The following is a 16,050-nucleotide window of genomic DNA, read 5'->3' on the forward strand; positions in this document are numbered from 1 at the left end:
GAAAATATAAAAGAGTTATGATTTTTAGAAGGCGAGGAGGAAAAAATGAAAACGTAAAAATTAAATTGTCTGAGTCCTTAAGGGGTTAAAGTAAGTAACTTGCTTGGAGGAGAGGAGGAAAGTTGTAGTTCGGGAGACAGTGGGAGGTAGTTCAGTGTTTCCCAACCAGGGGGCCTCCAGCTGTTGCAAAACTACAACTCCCAGCATTCCTTTAGCTTTATGAGCATACTGGGAGTTGTAGTTTTGCAACAGCTGGAGGCCCCCAGGTTGGGAAACACTGATCGATCTATCTATCTATCATCTATCTATCTATCTCCTATCTATCTATCTATCTATCTATCTCATATCTATCCATCCATCCATCTATCTATATCCATCTATTTATGCATCTATCTATCTATCTTTCTCATATCTATCTATCCTCATATCTATCTCATATCTATCTATCTATCTCCTATCTATCTCATATCTATCTATCTATCTCATATCTATCTATCTATCTCATATCTATCTATCTCATATCTATCTATCTATCTCATATCTATCTATCTAATATCTATCTATCTATCTAACTCAGATAGATGAGAGATAGATAGATAAATAGATATGAGAGATATATAGAAAGATAGATACATAGATGATATATAGATAGAGAGATGATATATAGAAAGATACATAAATAGATGGATAGATAGATGATAGACAGATCGATAGATAGATGATAGATACATAGATATGATATAGATAGATGATAGATATGATATAGATAGATAGATGATAGATAGATTAGATAGATTAGATAGATATTCCCAAAATACCAACAGAGCAGCACATCCAAAGGGGTAGATATGGGGTAGGGTAGATATGTTTGTCACTACTATGATGCTTGAGAAAGGCTGCATGGCAGCTGAAACGTTGCTCTGTATTAGTATGGAATAAAGCACTTTATTTCTGCACCTACCCCTGGAGTGCTGCGGATTACTACCCTAGATTAGATAGATAGATAGATAGGAGATAGATGGATATGATATAGATAGATGGATATGATATAGATACATTTATATGATATAGATAGATAGATCAGTTTCCCAACCAGGGGGCCTCCAGCTGTTGCAAAACTACAACTCCCAGCATTCCTTTGGCTTTATGAGCATACTGGGAGTTGTAGTTTTGCAACAGCTGGAGGCCCCCCTAGTTGGGAAACACTGATCTATATCAATCATCTATCTATTATCAGTGGCGTTGCGACCGGCCTCCCATCCGTCAGAGACCCCCCCCCGCGCTGTGTGCGGTGCGCCCGTCGGTCAGCAACCCCCCTCTTTCACCTGCACAGTGCGCCCGTCCGTCATCACACACCCCCCTCACCTTCGCCAGCATTGTGCCCGGCCTCCGCTCCCACGTCTGCGCCGGCCTGACGTCACACCGCATGGCCGCGCAGGAGGACGTCAGTTACGTCACTCGCACGGCGCACGGTGAGAAGGAGCGCTGCGCTGGATGGGTGAGTGTGTGTGTCTGTCTCTCTGTCTGTCTCTATCTATGTTTGTGTGTGTGAGACTCTGTGTGTATGTGTGACTGTGTGTGTGTGACTGTGTGTGTGTGTGTCTGTCTGTCTGTGAGTGTGTCTCTCTAACCGTGTGTGTGTGTGTGTGTTTGTGTTTGTGTCTCTCTGTGTTGTATGTGTTTTTTTTTGTGTGTGTGTGTGTGGGGGGGGGGGGGGGGGGTGGTATAACCAGCGATCTATTGTGGGGAGACTTTGACCCATTGTGGGGAACCTGCAAGGGAACCTGCGGCCTATTGTGGGGAAACTTCTACCAAGTGTGGGGAGTCTATGCTACCTTATGTGGGGAATCTGTGCTACCTAATGTGGGGAAATTGCTACCTAATGTGGGGAATCTGTGCTACCTAATGTGGGGAAATTGCTACCTAATGTGGGGTAACTGGTACCTCCCTAATGTGGGGGAACTGGTACCAAATGTGGGGAATCTATGCTGCCTAATGTGGGGATAGATGCTACCTAATGTGGGGAAACTGCGACCTACCTAATGTGGGGGAACTGCTGCCTACCTAATGCTCCCCCCCTGGCAGTAGCACCCTCATCATCCACCAGCAACACCCCCCCCCCCCCAGCAGCACCTCCATCAGCAGATCCTGATGGTGGATGATGGGGGTGCTCCTGCCAGGAGGATGATCCTGACGATGGATGATGGGGATGATACTGCCAGGGGGGATGGCTAGTAGCACCCTCATCATCCTCCAGCAACACCCCCCCAGTAGTAGCACCCCCATCATCCACTAGCAACACCACCAATACCCCCCTCCCGTCGTAATAGCATCAGCTAACGGATGTTGAGGGGTGTTACTGCGGTTGTGGTATTATATTCAGAGGGTGCACTGTATGGCAACGTTATATTCAGAGGGCGTAGTTTGTGGTAGTATTATATTCAGAGGGTACAGTATGTGGTAGATTCATATTCAGAGGGTACAGTATGTGATGGTATTATATTCAGAGGGTACAGTATGTGGTAGTATTATATTCAGTGGGTACAGTGTGTGGCGGTATTATATTCAGGGGTACAGTATGTGGCAGATTTATATTCAGAGGGCGCAGTTTGTGGTAGTATTATATTCAGAGGGTACAGTATGTGGTAGATTTATATTCAGAGGGTACAGTATGTGATGGTATTATATTCAGAGGGTACAGTATGTGGTAGTATTATATTCAGTGGGTACAGTGTGTGGCGGTATTATATTCAGGGGTACAGTATGTGGCAGATTTATATTCAGAGGGTACAGTATGTGTTGGTATTATATTCAGAATGTACAGTGTGTGGTAGTATTATATTCAGGGTACAGTGTATGGAAGGTTTATAATCAAAGAGTATAGTGTATAGTAGTATTATATTTAGAAGATACAGTGTCTGTCAGGTTTATAATAATAATTGTTTTCATATAGAGGATGAGAATGCGCTGACATAGTGTGGAGACGTCTGGGCGTCACATTCTGCAGAGAGAAGTTTTAGCTGGAACAAGTCCTGGCGGTATGTACCATCTGAATTAGATAAGGAAAGACTATAGAGAAGACGTCACCTGTAGTCACTGATAACATTGGACATTCTCCTCACTATAGAGAAGACGTCACCTGTAGTCACTGATATCATTGTGTATTCTCCTCACTATAGAAAAGACGTCACCTGTAGTCACTGATATCATTGTGTATTCTCCTCACTATAGAGGAGACGTCACCTGTAGTCACTGATATCATTGTACATTCTCCTCACTATAGAGAAGACGTCACCTGTAGTCACTGATATCATTGTGTATTCTCCTCACTATAGAGAAGACGTCACCTGTAATCACTGATATCATTGTGTATTCTCCTCACTATAGAGAAGACGTCACCTGTAGTCACTGATATCATTGTGTATTCTCCTCACTATAGAGAAGATGTCACCTGTAGTCACTGATATCATTGTGTATTCTCCTCACTATAGAAAAGACGTCACCTGTAGTCACTGATATCATTGTGTATTCTCCTCACTATAGAGAAGACGTCACCTGTAGTCACTGATATCATTGTACATTCTCCTCACTATAGAGAAGACGTCACCTGTAGTCACTGATATCATTGTGTATTCTCCTCACTATAGAGAAGACGTCACCTGTAATCACTGATATCATTGTGTATTCTCCTCACTATAGAGAAGACGTCACCTGTAGTCACTGATATCATTGTGTATTCTCCTCACTATAGAGAAGACGTCACCTGTAGTCACTGATATCATTGTGTATTCTCCTCACTATAGAGAAGACGTCACCTGTAGTCACTGATATCATTGTGTATTCTCCTCACTATAGAGAAGACGTCACCTGTAGTCACTGATATCATTGTACATTCTCCTCACTATAGAGAAGACGTCACCTGTAGTCACTGATATCATTGTACATTCTCCTTACTATAGAGAAGACGTCACCTGTAGTCACTGATATCATTGTGTATTCTCCTCACTATAGAGAAGACGTCACCTGTAATCACTGATATCATTGTGTATTCTCCTCACTATAGAGAAGACGTCACCTGTAGTCACTGATATCATTGTGTATTCTCCTCACTATAGAGAAGACGTCACCTGTAGTCACTGATATCATTGTACATTCTCCTCACTATAGAGAAGACGTCACCTGTAGTCACTGATATCATTGTGTATTCTCCTCACTATAGAGAAGATGTCACCTGTAGTCACTGATGCCATTGTACATTCTCCTCTCTACATCAGAGCTGTAGTCACTTGTCAGTTCTACAGTTAGGTCAGTGAAACTACAACTCCCAGCATAACCTCACCACTGCTCAAAGGGGTACTCTACTGGAAAACATTTTTTTAAATCAGCTGGTGCTACAAAGTTAAACAGATTTGTAAATTACTTCTATTTAAAAATCTTAATCCTTCCAGTACTTATTAGCTGCTGTATAAGCGATTCACAGGAAGTTATTTTCTTTTTTAATTTATTTTCTGTCTGACCACAGTGCTCTGTGCTGACACCTCTGTCCATGTCAAGAACTGTCCAGAGTAGGAGCAAATCCCCATAGCAAACCTATCCTGCTCTGGACAGTTCCTGACATGGACAGAGGTGTCAGCAAATAGCACTGTGGTCAGACTGGAAAGAATTACACAACTTCCTGTGGAGCATACACCAGCTTATAAGTACTGTAAGTATTAAGATTTTAAATAGAAGTAATTTAAAAATCTGTTTAACTTTCTGGCACCAGTTGATATAAAAGTAAATGTTTTCCAGTGGAGTACCCCTTTAAGTACCTTAAGTAGGTAATTCTGGGAGCTGTATATTTCAACGGTGAAAACTTCTTTAACACTTTCCCATTCTGTGGAAACTGGTATATCTGATTATTATACTGGAATTTCTCACAATGCGCTACAACAGTGGTGTCTGTCACAACAGGCTAAAAACTTACTGGGGGGAGGGGGTAGGTATGGGGGTGACACCATTTTCTACCGCACCAGGTGACACCAACCCTAGCAACGCCACTGTCTATTATCTATCTATCTATCAAAAAAAAAAAAATCAAGAGACCAGCAGCACACAGAAAAATTAGTGCAAAAAAGGTGGAGATTTATTGCATTATCCCAGTGTACAAAAGAAGCGACGTTTCAGCGACCTCTCTTCGCCGTTCTCAAGGAGCTTGTACACTGGGATAATGCAATAAATCTCCACCTTTTTTGCACTAATTTTTCTGTGTGCTGCTGGTCTCTTGCTTTTTTCTAGTACAAGTGAATCTCTCACCAAGGTCCACACCCAGCGTGCACCATTGCATTGGTTTTCTTAATTTTGTTGTGCTGCTCTTCTGGAGTTTTTTTTTTTTTTTTATCTATCTATCCATCTATCTCATATCTATCTATCTCATATCTATCTATCTCCTATCTATCTATCTCATATCTATCTATCTCCTATCTATCTATCTCATATCTATCTATCTCATATCTATCTATCTCATATCTATCTTTTATCTATCTATCTCATATCTATCTATCTCATATCTATCTATCTCATATCTATCTATCTATCTCATATCTATCTATCTCATATCTATCTATCTATCTCATATCTATCTATCTCATATCTATCTATCTATCTCATATCTATCTATCTCATATCTATCTATCTCATATCTATCTATCTTTTATCTATCTATCTCATATCTCTCTATCTATCTCATATCTATCTATCTATCTCATATCTATCTATCTATCTATCTATCTATCTCATATCTATCTATCTCATATCTATCTATCTATCTCATATCTATCTATCTCATATATATCTATATCATATCTATCTATCTATCTATATCCATCTATTTATGTATCTATCTATCTTTCTATTTCTCTATCTATCTCATATCTATCTCAGATAGATGAGAGATAGATGAAAGATAGATAGATATGAGAGATAGATAGATGATATATAGATAGATATGAGATAGATAGAAAGATATATTAATAGATGATAGATAGATATGATATAGATAGATAGATGATAGATAGATAGATAGATATGATATAGATAGATGGGAGATAGATGGATAGATAGATGATTGATAGATAGATAGATCAGTGTTTCCCAAGCAGGGGGCCTCCAGCTGTTGCAAAACTACAACTCCCAGTATGCTCATAAAGCCAAAGACATGCTGGAAGTTGTCATTTTGGAATAGCTAGAGGCCTCCTGGTTGGGATACACTGATCTATCTATCTATCTCATATCTATCTATCTCTCATATCTATTATCTATCACATGTCTATCATCTATCTATCTATCTATCTATCTCATATCTATCATCTATCTATCTCATATCTATTATCTCTCATAGCTATCTATCTATCTATCTATCTCATATCAATTATCTATCTATCTATCTCATATCTATTATCTATCTATCTATATATCATCTATCTATCTATCTATCTATCTATCTATCTATCTATCTACAAAACTAAAGATCCAGCGGCACTCCCAGATAAGGTGCAAAAACAAAGTGTTTTATTCCCCCATGTATGTGTGACGTTTCGATAGCATCCCGCCATCTTTATCATACGTACAGTTGTACATTCTGTAGTCTCTGTGACATCACTGTGCTTCATAATAAACTGTGACATCACTGTGCTTCATAATAAACTGTGACATCACTGTGCTTCATAATAAACTGTGACATCACTGTGCTTCATAATAAACTGTGACATCACTGTGCTTCATAATAAACGGTGACATCACTGTGCTTCATAATAAACTGTGACATCACTGTGCTTCATAATAAACTGTGACATCACTGTGCTTCATAATAAACTGTGACATCACTGTGCTTCATAATAAACTGTGACATCACTGTGCTTCATAATAAACGGTGACATCACTGTGCTTCATAATAAACTGACATCACTGTGCTTCATAATAAACAGTGACATCACTGTGCTTCATAATAAACTGTGACATCACTGTGCTTCATAATAAACTGTGACATCACTGTGCTTCATAATAAACTGTGACATCACTGTGCTTCATAATAAACTGTGACATCACTGTGCTTCATATTAAACTGACATCACTGTGCTTCATAATAAACTGTGACATCACTGTGCTTCATAATAAACTGTGACATCACTGTGCTTCATAATAAACTGTGACATCACTGTGCTTCATAATAAACAGTGACATCACTGTGCTTCATAATAAACTGTGACATCACTGTGCTTCATAATAAACTCTGACATCACTGTGCTTCATAATAAACTGACATCACTGTGCTTCATAATAAACTGTGACATCACTGTGCTTCATAAACTGTGACATCACTGTGCTTCATAATAAACTGACATCACTGTGCTTCATAATAAACTGACATCACTGTGCTTCATAATAAACTGACATCACTGTGCTTCATAATAAACTGTGACATCACTGTGCTTCATAATAAACTGTGACATCACTGTGCTTCATAATAAACGGTGACATCACTGTGCTTCATAATAAACTGTGACATCACTGTGCTTCATAATAAACAGTGACATCACTGTGCTTCATAATAAACTGTGACATCACTGTGCTTCATAATAAACTGTGACATCACTGTGCTTCAAAATAAACTGTGACATCACTGTGCTTCATATTAAACTGACATCACTGTGCTTCATAATAAACTGTGACATCACTGTGCTTCATAATAAACTGTGACATCACTGTGCTTCATAATAAACTGTGACATCACTGTGCTTCATAATAAACAGTGACATCACTGTGCTTCATAATAAACTGTGACATCACTGTGCTTCATAATAAACTCTGACATCACTGTGCTTCATAATAAACTGACATCACTGTGCTTCATAATAAACTGACATCACTGTGCTTCATAATAAACTGACATCACTGTGCTTCATAATAAACTGACATCACTGTGCTTCATAATAAACTGTGACATCACTGTGCTTCATAATAAACTGTGACATCACTGTGCTTCATAATAAACTGTGACATCACTGTGCTTCATAATAAACTCTGACATCACTGTGCTTCATAATAAACTGACATCACTGTGCTTCATAATAAACTGACATCACTGTGCTTCATAATAAACTGTGACATCACTGTGCTTCATAATAAACTGTGACATCACTGTGCTTAATAATAAACTGACATCACTGTGCTTCATAATAAACTGTGACATCACTGTGCTTAATAATAAACTGACATCACTGTGCTTCATAATAAATGGTGACATCACTGTACTTCATAATAAACTGTGACATCACTGTGCTTCATAATAAACTGTGACATCACTGTGCTTCAAAATAAACTGACATCACTGTGCTTCATAATAAACTGTGACATCACTGTGCTTCATAATAAACTGTGACATCACTGTGCTTCATAATAAACTGTGACATCACTGTGCTTCATAATAAACTGTGACATCACTGTGCTTCATAATAAACTGTGACATCACTGCTTCATATTAAACTGACATCACTGTGCTTCATAATAAACTTACATCACTGTGCTTCATAATAAACTGTGACATCACTGTGCTTCATAATAAACTGTGACATCACTGTGCTTCATAATAAACTGTGACATCACTGTGCTTCATAATAAACTGACATCACTGTGCTTCATAATAAACTGACATCACTGTGCTTCATAATAAACTGTGACATCACTGTGCTTCATAATAAACTGTGACATCGCTGTGCTTCATAATAAACTGTGACATCACTGTGCTTCATAATAAACTGTGACATCACTGTGCTTCATAATAAACTGTGACATCACTGTGCTTCATAATAAACTGTGACATCACTGTGCTTCATAATAAACTGTGACATCACTGTGCTTCATAATAAACTGTGACATCACTGTGCTTCATAATAAACTGTGACATCACTGTGCTTCATAATAAACTGTGACATCACTGTGCTTCATAATAAACTGTGACATCACTGTGCTTCATAATAAACTGACATCACTGTGCTTCATAATAAACTGTGACATCACTGTGCTTCATAATAAACTGACATCACTGTGCTTCATCCTGTAATTTGATGTCACTGTGTATAACAACCCTGTAGTGACATCACAGTTTATTATTCTTGAATGCTGACTTCACTGTGTATATTTTCCCGGTACAATGACATCACTGTATAGTTACCCTCTACTGTGACAACACTGCATTTATTAACCCTGTAGTGGCAAAACTGTTTATTGTCCCTGTACAGAGACATTACTGTTTATATTAACTCTGAACTGTGATGTCACTGTGCATATTTACCCTGTATTGTCACTCGCAGTGCAAGGTAAATATGTACAGTGACGTTAGGGTATACAGGCTTAATATATACAGTGATGTCACAGTGCAGTGTAAGTATCAACAGTGATGTTGCAGTATAGAGATAACACACAGTGATGTTATAGTTCAGATATAATATACACAGTGATGTCACAGTACAGGGATAATACACACAGTGATGTCACAGTACAGGGATAATACACACAGTGATGTCACAGTACAGGGATAATATACACAGTGATGTCACAGTACAGGGATAATATACACAGTGATGTCACAGTACAGGGACAATACACAGTGATGTCACAGTACAGGGATAATACACACAGTGATGTCACAGTACAGAGATAATACACACAGTGATGTCACAGTACAGAGATAATACACACAGTGATGTCACAGTACAGGGATAATACACAGTGATGTCACAGTACAGGGATAATACACAGTGATGTCACAGTACAGGGATAATATACACAGTGATGTCACAGTACAGGAATAATACACACAGTGATGTCACAGTACAGGGATAATACACAGTGATGTCACAGTACAGAGATAATACACATCGATGTCACAGTACAGGGATAATACACAGTGATGTCACAGTACAGAGATAATACACACAGTGATGTCACAGTACAGGGAGGGATAATATACACAGTGATGTCATAGTACAGGGATAATACACAGAGTGATGGCACAGTACAGAGATAATACACAGTGATGTCACAGTACAGGGATAATACACAGAGTGATGGCACAGTACAGAGATAATACACAGTGATGTCACAGTACAGGGATAATACCCACAGTGATGTCACAGTACAGGGATAATACACAGTGATGTCACAGTACAGGGATAATACACACAGTGATGTCACAGTACAGGGATAATACACAGAGTGAGGGCACAGTACAGAGTCAATACACAGTGATGTCACATTACAGGGATAATACACAGAGTGATGGCACAGTACAGAGATAATACACAGTGATGTCTCAGTACAGGGATAATACCCACAGTGATGTCACAGTACAGGGATAATACACAGTGATGTCACAGTACAGGGATAATACACAGTGATGTCACAGTACAGGGATAATACACACAGTGATGTCACAGTACAGGGATAATACACAGAGTGATGGCACAGTACAGAGATAATACACAGTGACGTCACAGTACAGGGATAATACACAATGATGGCACAGTACAGAGTTAATACACAGTGATGTCACATTACAGGGATAATACACAGAGTGATGGCACAGTACAGAGATAATACACAGTGATGTCACAGTACAGGGATAATACACAGTGATGTCACAGTATAACCATCTCACATCCAGACCACCATGTAATTTCAGCAGAAAATAAAGCAGGGCCTCATGTTCAAGTTTCGCCTAAGGACTCACAAAGTCTAGAGCCGCCTCTGGTCGGCCCTACCATGGGACCCGGTGGGACCATAAGCCCCAGTTGGCACTTTTCAGGGGCGTCATTTTGCTGCCCCCTTTTTTTTTTTGTGCCTAGTAGGTTCATGGTAGGATTGGCGCCGCCGTTGCTCACTGTTCTAAAGCAGCTGCGGGGTATAATAGCGCAGCGGACACTTTAGACAGTGAGTCTGCCTCCGGCCGACCGGGGTCTGACGAGGGACGTCGCACAAGTGACGTACTTCTGCAGACCCGCTCAGGAGGACGTCAGTGACGTCATTCGTGAGGCCGCTGCCGGAGAGGAGAAGCGCTGTGCAGGGCAGGTAAGTGTGTCTCTGTGTGTTTCTGTGACTGTCTGCGTGTTTGGGGGGGCTATGGCTACCTAATGTGAGGAATCTATGCTACCTAATGTGGGGAAACTATGCTACCTAATGTGGGGAAAGTATGCTACCTAATGTGGGGAAGCTATGCTACCTAATGTGGGGAAACTATGTTACCTAATGTGGGGAAACTATGTTACCTAATGTGGGGAATCTGTGCTACCTAATGTGGGGAAACTATGTTACCTAAGTGGGGAATCTGTGCTACCTATTGTGGGGAAACTATGCTACCTAATGTGGGGAAACTATGCTACCTAATGTGGGCAAATTATGCTACCTCATGTGGGGAAACTATGTTACCTAATGTGGGGAAACTATGTTACCTAATGTGGGGAATCTGTGCTACCTAATGTGGGGAAACTATGTTACCTAATGTGGGGAATCTGTGCTACCTATTGTGGGAAAACTATGCTACCTAATGTGGGGGAAACTATGCTACCTAATGTGGGCAAACTATGCTACCTAATGTGGGGAAACTGTTACCTAATGTAGGGAATCTATGCTACCTAATGGGGGGAAACTATGCTACCTAATGTTGGGAATCAATGCTACCTAATGTGGGGGGCTTGAATGAGCTGCGGCATATGGGAGGCCTTAATAAATAATTAGAAACTTATACAGCAAGTGACATATGGGGGTCCACCTGAGTAAGTGACACATGGAGGGGGGGTGCTGAACAATTGATGTTTTTTTTGGGGGGGGCACAGGAACATTCTTTGCACAAGGGCCCTCTGCTGTCTGTGTCCGCCCCTGGGTATAGAATAAGGGGTAAAGTGGAACATAGAACAAATGCAGTTATTTCTTTTCTTAATTTTTTTTAATGAAGTAAACGAGATAAAGGTAAGCAATGACTTTTCCTCAGTCTGGAGCGCGGTCCTCATCGGCAGGAAGCAGTGAGGAGGAGGAGGATGACGGAGGTTCTGTTTCCATCTCTGCTTCTTTTTCGTCCCTCTCTATAAATAGGGCCGTGGCCATGAAGAAGGCCCCTCCGATGACTGCCATTATGGTGCAGGTCATGAGGGCATACTCCAGGCTGCGGTATTTCAGAAGAGGGGATTTGGCATATCCTCGTTCGTAGGTGTCAGATATCAGGCCGATGAGGTACGGGCTGCCGGCGTCACCTAGGAGGTGATAGATTGTCATCTGCACGGCCAGGGCTGAAGATCTCCTCCACGGAGTTACTACTTTTAGTATAATGTCAGATATGAGGGTGAAATTTACTGACAGAAGCGTCTCTCCGATGAAGATGAAGATGTTGGTGGCAACGAGGCTGATGTTGCCAAAAGTCAATGCCAACAGAAGAAAAGGGGCGGAGAGCATCATCGCGCATCCACACACAAGCGGGTCCGCCCGTGGGTTGGATTTGCGATATCTTTTACTTATCTCCGTCCCTGCTACAACTCCCAGAATTCCGGAAACCACTGTAACCACACCAAATATTAGGATGTCGTGATAGTCACACGGTTCAGCACGGCAAGGGTCCTTCTCTTGTAGGAGTGTTCGTGCGTGGGTCAGGTATGACGGACCCCATACACCTATGGCTCCCACTATGAAGGATACAGCCGTCGATCCCATGGTGGTTAACATGAAGCTTCGATTTATAAATAGTTTTTTCAGATCTGTCGCCCATTTGGCAAACTTCTGGGATTTGTTGTTCTTCTTCCCGTTTGAAGTCGTTCTTGGAAGCTCCTTTGTGACCAAAATCATCAAAGCCACAGCTATGAGGCCCAGGCCAGGGGTGACCCGAAATGCCCAGTGCCAATCGCCCCTTGCTGCATCAGTCACTTTGGGCCCGATGATGTATCCTAGTCCGCAGCCTACAGGTATGACGGAGTAAAACACGTTCAGCATGCGGGTCCGCTGGTCACTTGTAAAAAGGTCTGCAATGATTGAGGGGGCGATGGTGCAGAAAGTCGCCTCTCCGGCTCCAACCAGTCCACTCGTCAGCAGGAAGAGCAGGAAGTACCCGTCAGGGATGAATGACAGGGTAAGTGTCATGCTCAGCCAAACGATGACTCCTGCGCAAACAGTATATTTCTTATTACAGTGGTCGCCCAAATATCCGGCAATTGGTGCGACCAGCACGTAGCTTCCAATGAACAATGTATTCAATAAGCCAGACAGACTAGCATTGGTGTCATAGGCTTTCTGTATATAAGGCAGCACCCCCGCCACGCTGGAGCGATTTGCATAGATGAGCAAATTAACAAAGGCGAGGATCACTACAGTGATGATGGAACGTGCGGTGGACATCACGCTTAGAGATGGCAGGTTCTGCCTCTCAGGGATATCGCCCTTTTCTACATCCATATCACTATGGTCCTCCATTGCTTCTTCCTCCTCCTTCAGCAATGGGTCTTGTGGAGAGGCCATGGTCACAGGTCAGAGCCTGAAAACACTAGAGAGAGAGAGAGATAAGTGAAGACATTAGACAACATGTCATCATTCCTGTCATTATACAATAGATCCTTCATACAGAGCAGAAATGTCCAGCACAGAACCACAAGATAACACTAAGACCATCGCAGCCTCAGAAGAAGACGCTTCTCTATAAGTGTTTTATATGGAGACGTCTTCCCTGAGGTTACCAATGTCTGTTAACCCTGAACCTGTCCGGTCCTAGTAATATCTGATAACCCTGAACCTGTCCGGTCCTAGTAATATCTGATAACCCTGAACCTGTCCGGTCCTAGTAATATCTGATAACCCTGAACCTGTCCGGTCCTAGTAATATCTGATAACCCTGAACCTGTCCGGTCCTAGTAATATCTGATAACCCTGAACCTGTCCGGTCCTAGTAATATCTGATAACCCTGAACCTGTCCGGTCCTAGTAATATCTGATAACCCTGAACCTGTCCGGTCCTAGTAATATCTGACAACCCTGAATCTGTCCTAGTAATGGCGGATTATAAGGGCTCAGCTGTATGGTCACTGGGCCATGTGAACTTCATACTGTAGATACAATTGGGCTATCCTGCTATATACATTTACTAATAATGAACCTACCCCACCTCATTGGGATCTATCCATCCCCTATATGACTTTCTGCCACTAGTTGATTTGAAAATGTTCCCTTTCGGAGTACCCAGAGTATTTCTATTGTTAGTACACACAGAATTCTATTATATACTATTATATTTCTGCCCTAATCTTTCTGTCATTCTTTTACTACTCCACCAAATCTTTCTCATAGACTTATATCTTTTAGAACTTCATGAATTAGGACTCTTTTTCTTGGGGGCTTTTTTGGGCATAATTGCATTTTAGCACTTTTGCAAGAAAAAGCTCTGGTCATGTTACTATCTGTGTGTTTTATTATGTTTAATGCCTAAGCCAAGTATTGTCACAATGCTATGAGAAATATAACTTTTGTTATTTCTTTTGGAAATTAATTTCTTGGTTTTTTTTTTTGCTAAAAAAAAAAGCAACAACAATAAAAAAAACTGTCAAACAAAAAGCCCTGTGTATGTATGAATAGAAGAGGCTGAGACTTACCTTGTGGTTCTCTCTTCAGACAAGGAACGGTCAAAATCTTGAATTCTCTATCGTAAATAGAAACTCTCTAACAAACACTTTGCACCACAGGTTGTGAATGCAAAACACACTGAAGAGACTGCAGCCGGCGCGCACCTCCTTGTACAGCTTACGGTGACATCATCACAAGCATGTGTGACATCACAGGGTTCTAAACCATCTTCAGGTATGTGTATATCTGTATAGTAAATGTGAGTAGCCGTATTAGTCCAGTGATGCAGCTTGTAATACCTTTTTTATTGGACTAACAGAATTTTGTAGAGACAAACTTTCGGGATTCTTCCCTGATAATTTATAAAGTCCTTTGATCATTAGTCCTTGTCTATTGGACTTGATAAAGGGAGGAATCCTGAAAGCTTGTCTCTACAAAATTCTGTTAGTCCAATAAAAAGGGTATTACAAGAGACTGCAACATATTTTTTGATTTGTGTGTGTGTGTATATATATATATATATATATATATATATATATATATATATACCGTATATACTCGAGTATAGGCCGAGTTTTTCAGCACGATTTTTCGTGCTGAAAACACCCCCCTCGGCTTATACTCGAGTGAGCTCCCCCACCCGCAGTGGTCTTCAACCTGCGGACCTCCAGAGGTTTCAAAACTACAACTCCCAGCAAGCCCGGGCAGCCATCGGCTGTCCGGGCTTGCTGGGAGTTGTAGTTTTGAAACCTCCGGAGGTCCGCAGGTTGAAGACCACTGCGGCCTTCAACATCATCCAGCCCCCTCTCACCCCCTTTAGTTCTGAGTACTCACCTCCGCTCGGCGCTGGTCCGGTCCTGCAGGGCTGTCCGGTGAGGAGGTGGTCCGGTGGGATACTGGTTCCGGGCTGCTATCTTCACCGGGGAGGCCTCTTCTAAGCGCTTCGGGCCCGGCCTCAGAATAGTCACGTTGCCGTGACAACGACGCAGAGGTGCGTTCATTGCCAACGTACTTCTGCGTCGTTGTCAAGGCAACGCCTCTATTCCGGGCCGGAAGCGCGGAGAAGAGGCGCCCCCGGTGAAGATAGCAGCCCGGACCACCTCCCCACCGGACCACCTCCTCACCGGACAGCCCTGCAGGACCGGACCAGCGCCGAGCGGAGGTGAGTACTCAGAACTAAAGGGGGTGAGAGGGGGGCTGGATGATGTTGAAGGCCGCAGTGGTCTTCAACCTGCGGACCTCCGGAGGTTTCAAAACTACAACTCCCAGCAAGCCCGGACAGCCGATGGCTGCCCGGGCTTGCTGGGAGTTGTAGTTTTGAAACCTCTGGAGGTCCGCAGGTTGAAGACCACTGAGGGCGAATGATGAGAAGAGGATGATGAAGGGGGGGGGTGTGGGGATGATGAAGGGGGGTGGGGA

The 16,050-nt window shown here is 41.8% G+C and overlaps 1 protein-coding gene across 1 annotated transcript; it reads right to left on the bottom strand.

Moving 5' to 3' along the window:
* Positions 1-12,006: 12,006 nt before the first annotated feature.
* On the bottom strand, positions 12,007-14,810 carry LOC130282999 (protein spinster homolog 1-like). The gene is made up of 2 exons (XM_056532082.1): positions 14,661-14,810; positions 12,007-13,561 (listed from the first exon to the last, which is right to left on the bottom strand). Exon 2 carries the CDS (start codon positions 13,534-13,536, stop codon positions 12,022-12,024), a length of 1,515 nt encoding a protein of 504 aa, XP_056388057.1. The 5' UTR covers positions 13,537-13,561; positions 14,661-14,810; the 3' UTR covers positions 12,007-12,021.
* Positions 14,811-16,050: the final 1,240 nt, after the last annotated feature.

This window comes from Hyla sarda, chromosome 7 (genome assembly GCF_029499605.1).
Source record: "Hyla sarda isolate aHylSar1 chromosome 7, aHylSar1.hap1, whole genome shotgun sequence".
NCBI classification, from domain to species: domain Eukaryota; kingdom Metazoa; phylum Chordata; class Amphibia; order Anura; family Hylidae; genus Hyla; species Hyla sarda.